The 12,231-nt window shown below is 32.0% G+C and overlaps 1 protein-coding gene across 3 annotated transcripts in view; it reads left to right on the forward strand.

The window, feature by feature from the left end:
- LOC122023658 (ubiquitin C-terminal hydrolase 13-like) overlaps positions 1-12,231 on the forward strand; it is a 61,557-nt gene that overhangs the window by 20,412 nt on the left and 28,914 nt on the right. For all 3 annotated transcript variants that reach the window (XM_042581902.1, XM_042581904.1, XM_042581903.1), the window contains exons 10-11: positions 2,612-2,721; positions 12,148-12,222. In XM_042581902.1, coding sequence (XP_042437836.1) covers positions 2,612-2,721; positions 12,148-12,222 — 185 coding nt within the window. The remainder of the gene's footprint in view (positions 1-2,611; positions 2,722-12,147; positions 12,223-12,231) is intronic.

The raw sequence follows: 12,231 nt of genomic DNA on the forward strand, positions 1-12,231 counted from the left end.
AAGTTTTAATCTCAAATAACTTCTTCTATCCTCATTTATAAGAATGGTAATCTTTTCTTCTCTATAAGAGTACTGGCTATCCTCGCTAGTGGTACCTCATCCTTGCTCTGGATTCATAATAATTTTATGAGCATACGCTTTGAATTGCTGATTTTCTTTGGAAACCTGATATTGAGGTGCTAAATGAAGCAAGTTTAATTGTCTTTTACAGTTGATAATTTCTTTCATCATGATTAGATTTTCAATGGACTTGGGGACTGGATTTAAATTTATTTTAAGTTCTATATTTTGATTTTGTGTGTTTTTTCTTACATAAATTAATTTGTGAAATCTAATTGCTTAATAGAAAATTAAGTTTGTTAAAGTTTTTTTACATTTTAGATACAAGAGAAATTTGACTATTGCTATCAGATAATATTGCCTAGAGCTGATTTAATTTATAAAAGTCATGTAGCCAAGCCAAATAGTTAGGACATGCATTGCTCAATACGACGACAACAACCAAGCCTTATCTCATTTGGTGGGCTCGGCTCTATGAATTCTTCTACGTCATTGTGCTTTATCCCTTATTATATCATCTATATTTAAATAAATTTTATCTTATTTTATTGTTGCTAATCAAGTCTTTTTTTTTTAGTCTTCCTCGTTTGATGTGTGTATTTGTTATAGTTTCACATCGGGGCATTTATTGCCCATCTACATGCTCGTACCATCTTAAACATGCCTCTCGAAGTTTTTCCTTAATAGATGTGACTCTGACTTTCTCTTTAATGTTCTCATTTCGTATTCTGTCCATCCTCGTATATCCACACATCCACCTTAATATTCTCATCTCTGCAACTTTCATCTTTTGCTCATGTGCCCCAATCATAGTCCAAAATTCAAAGTCATATAACATAGCACGTCTAACTGTCGTTTTGTAGAACTTCCCTATAAGTTTTAGAGGTACTTTATGATCACATAAAACACTTGATGCTAAACCTCCATTTCAACCATCTTGTTTGTATTCTATATATGACATCTTTCTCATTCATCTATCGTTTGGCAAAAATCATCCTAAATACTTAAAACTTTCAGTTTGACAGTTCAAATAACTCGTCATCTCCTATCCTAACAATTATCTCATTATATCTAATATTACTAAACTTAAATTCCACATATTCTACTCTACTAAGTTTAAAACTTTTCATTTCTAGTGTTTCCCGTCAAGATTCTAGTTTAGTATTTACTAGGGTTGTAAACGAGCCAAGCTGAGCCGAGCTTTGAGGTGTTCAAGCTTGTTTGATAAGGTAACCGAGCTGAGCCGAGCTTAAAATGAACTAAGCTTTTGAAATGATTGTTCAAGCTTGGCTTGATTTATTTTTTATGAGCTTGAGCTTGTTTGAAACTTGACTTGAACTTGGTTCGTTTAGATGTTATCAAACTCTCAATTCAAGCTTAACTTGAGCTTGATCATTTAGATGTTGTTATTAAGCTCTCAATTTAAGCTTGTTTGATTGTTTGAAATTTTTAGTTATTTGATTGGTTATTAAGCTTGATAATTCAAACTTATTTGTTTATTTTATTTTATTTTATTGTTTATTTAGCATATTGTTAAGAGTTTTATTAATGAATATCAGTCGTGAGTATTGTTCATGAACGTTGTTCACGAACGTTAACGAGCTGAACACATATATGTTCAAGCTTGTTTATTTAATTTAATGAGTTGTTCAAGTTTATTTGTTTAATTAATCTTGTGTATATTGAATGAACATAAATAAGATTTTACTAAACCGAACATCAAGCTTGTTCACGAATGCTTGGTTCATTTACAGCGCTAGTATTTACTCTTTCACGTGTCTTGTCTATTAAAACAATATCTGCAAACAGCATGCACCATGGAACTGTATCTTGAATGTGTTGAGTGAGTTCGCCCATGATTAGTGTAAAAAGATATGAACTTAAAGTTAGAGTTGATCTTGATGTAACTCTATTCTTATTGGAAATGCTTCAGTTAATTTGTTTAACGTCTTCACTCTGGTCGTTACATCTTCATATATATCCTTAATTAGTTCAATATATGTTATGCTAACATCTCTCTATTTTTAGAATTCTCCATATAATTTCTCTTGGATTCTATCATCCGTTTTTTCTAAGTCAATGAATATCATGCGTAGATCTTGCTTTTGCTCGCAATACTTTTCAATTAGTTGTCAGAAGATGTATAACTTCTATTATTGATGCATGAATTCAAGTTGATTTTCGGTCATTGCTCAATAATCTATACAATTTGTCACTGGAGCAACCAGGTAGAAATTATTGTTTTTTTTTTTATTTAATTGGCAAATATAAGTGGAAAAACTATGCCTCAATGGCTGTAAATTTTTGTTAGTTTTCCTGAGCTCTAAGTTATTCCTCCATGATTCACTATAACAGTTTTTTCCTTTGTTTTAGCATATCTTTCATCTATTCTGTGGTTGAAGTGACAATTTTCACCAAATGAAAGATTACTTGTGTTTGATGTGTTTCTATTCTTCTCTATCCTAATTCTTGATGACGATGGTTTTTGTTCTCTTTGTTGATTGAATAGCATTATGTCTTTAAATTGATCCGATTTACAAAATTTATGCAGATTAATGACCGTTATGAATTCCCACTTCAATTAGATTTGGATCGAGATAATGGCAAATATCTTTCCCCAGATGCGGATAGAAGGATTCGCAATCTATACACACTTCATAGGTATTGCTCATCATAGATTTTTTCCCTTTATTCCTTTGTCAGGAAAAAACTAGATTAGTGTTTCTCTTTCCTTCACAAGTACTGTCTAAATAATAGACATGATATTTATATTCCAATCTTTACAGATTATCACTGAAATTAATATTTGATGAATTCTAATCTCATTGCTCATTTTTCTTGTAATATACTACAAGGATATGGGTGCTTTGTCATTCAGCAAGATCTAATTTCCTTGAGGAAAAATAATAGTATTAGGTAATGCTGATATTTTACTTTCATGTTAATATATATTTTTGGTGCTCAAGGATTTCTTTTATTTGAAAAAGGGGTACATTGATGTTGTTCACATGGGATTGAGACCTTGTCTTGGTTCAGTTATAGATATATATATATATATATATAAAGTCATCTTATCAAACGGTTCTCTTTTATTAATGGCATCTAAAAATAGTGTCTGGTGTGTGCGCAGTGTTTCTACTCGTGTTTATGTGCCACCTGACTGGCAGGCATCTGGTGTGTGCGCAGTGTTTCTACTCGTGTTTATGTGCCACCTAACTGGCAGGCATGATGGTGCTTTCATTCAATATAGAAAACATTCCATGTGGTAGACTTCTAATTGGTCAAAGTCAAAATTGTGTGTGCAAGCCAAAGTTAGACTGTGCCCAAATTTCGATCTTTGACTAAAACAATACAATTTTGGGTATTGCATCGTATTGTCTTGATACAATTTCGGTGCTTTATATAGTCTATCCAATTTTAAAATTAGCTTAACCAATTATATAAGTAATAACTTATACACTAACCAATTTAATTTAATTTAATACATTGTATTCATACATCTGATTTAATATATAAGTTAATACAAATTAATATTCGAATTTAATTTAATCTGAGTATAGCTACTATATAAATTTAATTTTTAAGTTAATACATTAATAATTATATATTAAAATTCTGTATTAGTACATAAATGAATACAAATTAGTATTCAAATATAACTTAATTTGATATAATCACTAACTAAAATTTAATTTAATTTAACACATTATATTTATTCATTAAAACCTGCTCTTATAGTCCCCGGGGCTATGGTGCCGCGGTAGGACATTCAGTTGTCATCCAGACACTCGCGGTTCGAACCCCAACTATGACGTATTTACAGGAATTTTTCCTCCAAATGGAGGGGGGAGCTGGGCTTTTGGGCTGGCCGTCGCGTGCGCTTCCCAATTTACCCTGGTAACCAGTGTGAAACTTCTGTGGGGTCGGACCGGTCATCGCAGGGATAGTCAGTGAGGCTAAATGAGATTATCAGTTTTTTTTTAACACTTGCTCTTATACAAAAGTTAATACCAATTAATATTTATGCTTAATTTAATTTAAATATAATTACTTATTAAAATTTAATTTGATCTAGTACATTATATTTATACATTAAAATAATCTGATTTAATTCATAAGTTAATACGGGTTTATACTAAAATTTAATTAATTTAACTATACATTAAAATTAAAATATGATTTTAACACATAAATTATTATGAATTATTATTCAAATTTAAATTAATTTAATTATTATTCTAATTTTAATTATTATTAAAATTTAATTCAAATAATACATTATATTTATAAATTGAACTATTTTTATGCATTGAAATTTGTTTTAATTTATAAACTGATACAAATTAATATTCATCATTTTTATATATTGAACTTTGGTTTAACACAATTCAAATTAATTTTACCAGAATTACTGATTTTAATTTGATTTAATATAATATATTTATTTATACATTGATATCTGATTCAATACATAAATTAATCTAAATTAGTTATTTCATAATTTAATTTAAACATAAATTAAATTTATTTATAAATCTAATTACAAACTATAAGATATATTTTGTATAAATTTAAATATATAGGATATAATTATATAAAGAAATAATCATATAACTCATATCATTTATATATATATAATTAATTTGTATAATAATATTGTTAGGGCGTGTAAGATCAATGATCGGTGTGGTACGGGGGAAGGGAATACCACTTTCCACAATGTTGCAACAACAACAATCACCAAGCCTTTATTTCACTAAACGGAATTGACTATATGTATCCTCATATGTCATTGGTCTCGATTCTTTTTATATCATCATCTATATTTAAATAGATTTTATCTTATTTTATCTAATTAGGTCTTCTTTGGCCTCTCTTTTTCTCGATTAATGTGACTATTTGTCATGGTGTCATATTGCCTAACTTTTTGAGATGTTAGTGTAATAAAAAACAATGTAGTAGAAATATAAACACAAAATAAATCTAACTAGATGACACGCTTGTTTAATGTGGGTCGGCAACCCCTAGATTCCTAGTGCATGACCTATGATCCTTTAGGTGATCACTCAGAAGACCTCTATACTTTCTTCTTCTAGCATCAAAGATGGAGAAACCTCTTATAATTTCACACTCAAGACTTACATGGTTGAGGAGAAGGACTACAATGAAGCGTAAAGAAAAGGCAAAGTTTGGACGGTAACAACACTTGATTGATGTATTTCATAGAGGTGACTTTTGGTTGGCTAACAATCAATGGCTCTACAATATCTTATCTTCGACTTCGTTTGAGTCAATGGTAGTATCAGTCGATTGGTCAGTCCTGAGTTGATTGCTTAATTGACTAGAAAATAGTTTATTCTTAACCCAAAGGATCCAAACATTATATTAGGTTTCCAAAAGGTTTGAGTCATCAATCGGCTGAATCTAATCATCAATCGATTGATTCAATACACAATCTCTCGTAGAGACAAACTTGGGTTTTGGGCTTACCTAGCATCAATTGATTGATTCAATTCACAATCTCCCAAAGAGACAAACTTGGGGTTTTGGCTTACCTAACATTAGTGGATTCAATCACCAATCGATTAATGTGGATCCATATCAGTTAACTAGTCAAACCGTAAACTAGAAACACTTAAGATATTAAGTTTCTCAGCCGCTAGTCTACTATCTTCTCATACGAGTCGATCAACATCATGACAACAACCACATTTTTCCTCTATTTACTCCGAATGAAGGAATGGAGAAGGAAAGGAATTCAAAGTGGCAAAAGAATCTCTATAGAAAGGCTAAGGAAAGAGAAAAGAAAAAAATCTCCAAGGAAAGGAAAATAAAATGGAAAAAAAGAAGAACAAATACAACCTTGAGGTGTTGCGGTCATGCGTGGCGACCTCGTGGGGTCGCGCGTGAGTGCCGGGCAGCCGCTATGGCTACGCAAGGCGACCTCACGGGGTTGTTGACCTGTCGTGTGAGGTTGGCCGTTCAAGGCGACCTCACATGATGCCGTCTTCCGTAGTTGCATGAGGAAATTCGATTGCATAGTTGGGTTGGGAGGAAGGAGATTGCTTCTTGCCCGATTTGAGCAGACAAAAAAAATTATTGGCGGATGGATTTGTAAATCCGTTTGCCCATCAAAGCATCCACAATGGGGGATATTTGGAGGGGATATTTCTCCAAATATCCTCTCATTTCAAATATCCCCCATTGTGAGCATAGGTGATGGGGACATTGAGAACTCACCGGGCATAATTATATGCTCGGTGATTTCTCTCCATTGTGTCATTTACTTTAAAAAAAAAAAAACTAAAGAAGCTGCAGCAGCAGACGGTGGGAGGGCCTGCTGCTGCTGCTGCTGCTACAGTAGCATTTTTTGTTGTGATTTTTAAATTTTTTTTTAATAATTATCAAATATAAATAAATATTAAGTAAAAAATATTTATGAAAATATCGATGAAATATATTAAATTAAAAATTGATAAGTATAATTAATTTTATTTAAATATAAAATTAGATGTAAATTAATCAAATGATAGTGGGATCCATAAATATTTGGTTGATGAGATATTTGATTGTGGAATTTGAGATATTTGAGAGTAGATATTTGGTAGGTGAGACCCATAAATATTTAGTTGAGGGGATATTTGATTGTGGGATTTGGCATATTTGAGCAGTGAGATATTTGATGGATGATATGGCGTGGGGATCACAAATATTTGGGAGAAATATTTAGTTCTATTGTGGATGCTCCCAGATAAACAGAAGAATGAAAAGTAATACCCTTTTTTCATGAAGTAAATAGAGGAACGTTTTCTACCGTCCACCGTTTTTATTTCTGTCCTCCTAAGTAAATAAGGCCTTAAAGTCAAGTCCGCTTAAGTTGGCATTTATCTACATTTCTTATATACTGGTCACTCCACTCACATCACTCGTAGAGTCTTTTTGAACCTTGAAAATTTCTTTTGTCAAGCTACTTGTCTCTCAAATGCACTGAGTTCTTGGTTCGCTCATGCCATCCTTTCACGCATTCACTTATGTAGTTCACCTCTTTTGCTCGGTTATGCTTTGATGCTCCTTATCTTACAATTCTTTGAATGCTCACCAGCCTTCTCCGATCTCTATGAACCTCGAGCCATCAACCACCTTGGACATGCAAGTCATCTACAAACTTGGTAAATACTGCACAAATTGACACACACACATCAACACACATATTAGATGTAAGTGTAACAACAAGCCTAACTTAGACTCTTGGTCCAACTCATCAAAAAGAATTGTCTGCACAATTGCATGAAGGGACGAATACTCCAACAAATATAAATATATACCATTTACCTTTGTCCTTTCTGGACATGAAGACTTTGAATCCCAACGCACATTTTCACATTGAGTAAGCTGGTTGGCTTTCCTAGCCCCCGTGTTCCTTCCTCCCTTTTAGCATTGAGAGAATAAAAGGTGAAATTTCTTATCTAAATTCTCTTTTGATGTCACCTTCTTACTCTTCCAAGTGGACGAGATCTCACCTTCTTCCTCCCTAGTTAAGTGGACACACATTTGCACCATGGCTAGACCATCCCCAGACATCAATCCACATTGTCACCTTTTCAAATAGAGTAGAGAACATGTTGAAGGGTAGAGATGTAATTTTCCATTTCCTCTCTTTCCCTCTTCTCAGTCCTCATCCAAGTAGAAATTTTTTATACTATCCTCTCCCTCTTTCCAAGTAGACATAGCATTTAGTGTTTGGTAATTTATATCTCAGATTTGCTTTAATCTATAATGTTTTGTAAAAGTTAGGGGTGCCAAAAAATAAACCTGACCTGAGTTGGACAAAAAAAAATTAGGTTCGGATTGGGGGTTTTCCGGTTGGGGTTGGAGATTTTCGAATCGGGTTCGGGTTGACCCGTATATTAAGTTTTAGTGGATTTTTTTTTGTTAAATCAAATTTTATTTTGAAAATTAAGATGCTTCATTGTTAGTATGATAATGATTGAGTATTGAAATAAAAGTGAAGAATTATAAGGAAAATAACAAAAACAAAAAAAGTCGTTTATAGTTGGGTTGGTCGGGTTTGGGTTTGGGTTTGGGTTAAGGGTTTCGGGTTGGTATTCGGGTGTGGATTGAGTTAGAATTTTTTATAATTTTTTTTTAACCCAACCTGATCGGACCCACTCGAATTGACATCCCTAGTAAAAGTGTACTTAGATAACTCATGTATTAAATAGAACAATGATTATATGATGACTAATTAGAATAAACTGGCTAATAGTAAATGAAATATGAAAAAAAAAGTACACATCACTATTTTTTTTTGTATGTGTTTAAGTAAATATGAAATGAAATAAATACTTGTTATCACAATTTTAAAAATATAGGTATCACTTGTGATTAATTTGTCTTGTAACATCATTTACTAAGCATATTATATGGCTTTGTATTTATTTTTAACTGATAAATAGCATTAATTTATGAGGCAAAATATTTTCTACTTTATATGTTACATTCTTGCTATGCAATTATTTTTTTAAAATTATAATTATATTCATTAAATATAATCATTGGTTATTTAATCAAATAGCAATTTAAAATATAAATATTTTAGTAATTAGATTAATTAATATTACTTTATTGTTGTAATATTTTATGATTAAAATAATCGTATTGATACTATTTAGTTATGTAATATAGTTTGAATAATTTATTCCTCCACTATGCAAATTTAGATTAGGTTAATAATAATCATTTTAAAACATTTATCTAATATTTATTTTACATGTTTTAAAAAATAATAAATCTATTCCTTTATCATGCACTTTTAAAAATAATTAATCTACAACATACTAAATAAGAATGTAACAAATTAGGGTGCCAAAAATGAACCTACCCGCCAATTCGACTTGAGTCGATTCCAAAAATATCATATTAGGGTTGGAGGTTTTTGGATTCGGGTTGGGTTTGAGTTGAGGGTTTTTGGGTTATGTTAGGATCAGGTTGGGTTCGGGTTGATCTGAATTTAGGGTTTAGGGGTTTTTTTGGGATTAGATCAAATTTTATTTTGAAAATTAAGATGCTTTATGTACATAATAACATAAGGTTAGTATGATAATAATGAAGTATTAAGGTAAAAGTGAAAAATTATAGGAAAAATAATAAAAAAAGGTATTTTTTTAATCGGGTCAGTCATGTTATTTGGGTCGGTCTGGTTATCCAGATTTAGGATTTTCGGGTTTTGTTTGGGTTCGGGTTCGAGTTGGAATGCTTAAAGATTTTGCACCCCTATAACAAATATATCATGCTAGCTAAATTATGTTAAGAATCCATTAACTTTTAAAGTGTATGTATGCCTAATCATTTCTTTATCGTCATGGTGGCCAACACGGCTTGGCCGTGGATCGTGCTGCTTGTCCTAGTCAATGCTCTATGGCTAGATCTGATTTCCCGGATGATCCATGACTGTGGTGGCTACCACGGGCTGGCTGTGGATCATTATGTCATGCTGTTCTTTTAACTTTGCTTCTCCAAACACGCTTCGATGCCAAGATCTTCACATCCTGACAATATAAAACACAAAACGCAGTTATCCAAACTAAAAAGATAAAAATGGATGCAAATGCTAGAAGTTAACCCAAATTATGCTCATGTAATGTAATAAATGTATCCTAAATAAGACCGAAAACATATGCATGATTCACACACATCACTCAATCAATGAGACTCTGCACATACTCCGAGGCCTATTACTTTTTTTCTTCACAAAATCTTTTCTTGATTTTAAAATACAGTAATGTTGTTTTTCCCTTTTATCTCCCCTTTTTACCTTTTTCCAACATTCTTTTTAAGGTTTAGTGGAATATAGTAATATCTATGTTGCTAGCAGTAATCCTGGAGCAGCATGTAGTAGTAACTATGGTTATCATGGTCCAGTTTTTAATGTTGCTATGGATCTCTTACATGAACAAATTACTTGCTTCAAGAAGCTATACTAGTTCAACAATTTTCTTTTTTATTTATTTATTTATGAGGAGTAATGATTTTGGAAAGTTGAGTAGTCAATTTGGGTGTGTCTACAGTAAGGGTTATATGTCTTGGGTTAAAATGTTACGTATTTAGCAGCTGTAGCACTGGTTATGATCATATAATTCATTTATTCTGGCACCACTGATCAAGATTGACATTTTTTCAATATCTTAATTATCTGTGCAGAATTGACATAAAGATCTGGATTATGCTGAAGGCTTCTTTAATTACACTTGTGATAATATAGCACAGGCATATGACCGTAGATGTTTCTATATTTATATAGGCTAAGTTGAATCCATAGGAACATTCTAGTTCATTTTTAAATTTTAGAAATGCCTCTTAGGTTGGATACATGATTACTATCATTAATTGCAAATTGTTTGGACCATAATTTTTTGGCTGATCTGGCAACCTATGCTAGATGTATAGTTATTTCACACACAGGGAATAGACATATTCACAGCAATTTGTCGAAGGATACACAAGGCGAAACACCCTAGTGTGTCTTATCTGGTTACAACTTAAGGAAATGTGCTCATGGATTTACCATTAATAACACTAGCTTCTTATAATGGATATCAATATTAGTTGGAATTCCTGACCTGAATTTTGTTGCTTAGATGATCCAAGCAATCATTTCATATCTATCTTTCAGTGTAGGGTTCATGAAATCTTTGAAATTGCACAAACAATTCTGCAAGCAGTCTGTACTTAGTATTTCTTTACAGTGTTATTAAAGGGCTCCCAGTTGTTTGCTTAGGTACCCAAGAGGAAGGTTAGGTGTGATCCACCTGGACATTTCTAGTGGGCATTGTTGGCTGTATGCAGGGCAATAGACACTTTTACCATTGTGGTAAAGTTTTTTTTAAAAAAAGAATGATAGAAGAAACAAATTTAACTTTCAAACTTAAAAAAAGTTGAAATGCTCTTGCTACTCATTGCATCAAGTAGCAAGGATATTATCTTCTTTAATTATCTTGAGTCTCAGCTATTGGTTTGTGCACACTTGCAATCATTGAAACATCAATATGGTCTGGTACAACTGATGCTGGTTGAAGGATACAAATTTGATGAAAGAAATAATTATGATGAAGATAACAATGTTGAGTTCATCGAAGATAATTGATTAGTAAACGATGTTTCTATTTTCTGAATTGAAGATTTAGGGGTTTCATTTTTGTTGATGTCGTGAAGTATCAAATTTATTGATCATTTGTCAATATATTGTTAACTATGCAACCTTGAATTTTGACAAGTTTTTAGGGGAAAAAAAATATACTCATTTGCAATTTAAGTTTGATTTTAAAGAGATGCTTGAAATCTACAACTAATCTACAGCTTGATCTTTTAGTGTTTGAAATATACAATTTGACCTTTGGGTGATAATATCAGGTTTATTAATATTTATATGCATATTTAAGCACCTTGAATTACTTGGGTGAGTGCTTGGCACCTCAGACAATATGGGCATTGGCGTGTTAGAGGGCTTTGTGCCTCCCCCAATGCTGGTTCTTTGTGATGAAGGAGATTTGACTTGATACTTAGATACCTCAAGGTTAAATATGTGGCAGGTCTTCTTGCTTGTATAGTTTGGTTAGGCATTTTATTATGCTAGTCATGCTTAATATAAGTCTTAACACAATGCACACTTATTTGACTTAAGGGAATGCGGATGGAATTTTTGTTGGCCAATACATCATAAACACTTGTGATAGGTATGAATGCCACTCAGTATTTTTGTTTTAGTTTTTACAACATTGTTATTTTCACTTGAAGTTATGATAGTGTTTAGAAGCTGTCATATGTTGAACTGTAAGTTTTTGTAACTACATTCGATTATTATAGTGTAACTTCGACCTTTTTTTATTAATTGCTAATTTTTTGTTTTATTTTCATTTTAGATGAATATATTGTTTATATTACACCAAATTTTATCAGTGCGTGAACGTTTGGTGTTTTCTTTTCTTTATCATGACTCATAATTTCTACTATTTTTCGTGCAATGCTTCTTTTCATTTTTATTTAGATGTGCTATAGTCAGTATTGATTCTATCTTGGCCATTTATGCAGTGTGCTTGTTCACAGTGGTGGAGTGCATGGTGGTCACTACTATGCTTTTATTAGACCAGATCTTTCTGAACAATGGTATGAATC

Source organism: Zingiber officinale, chromosome 9B (genome assembly GCF_018446385.1).
Source record: "Zingiber officinale cultivar Zhangliang chromosome 9B, Zo_v1.1, whole genome shotgun sequence".
NCBI classification, from domain to species: Eukaryota; Viridiplantae; Streptophyta; class Magnoliopsida; order Zingiberales; family Zingiberaceae; genus Zingiber; species Zingiber officinale.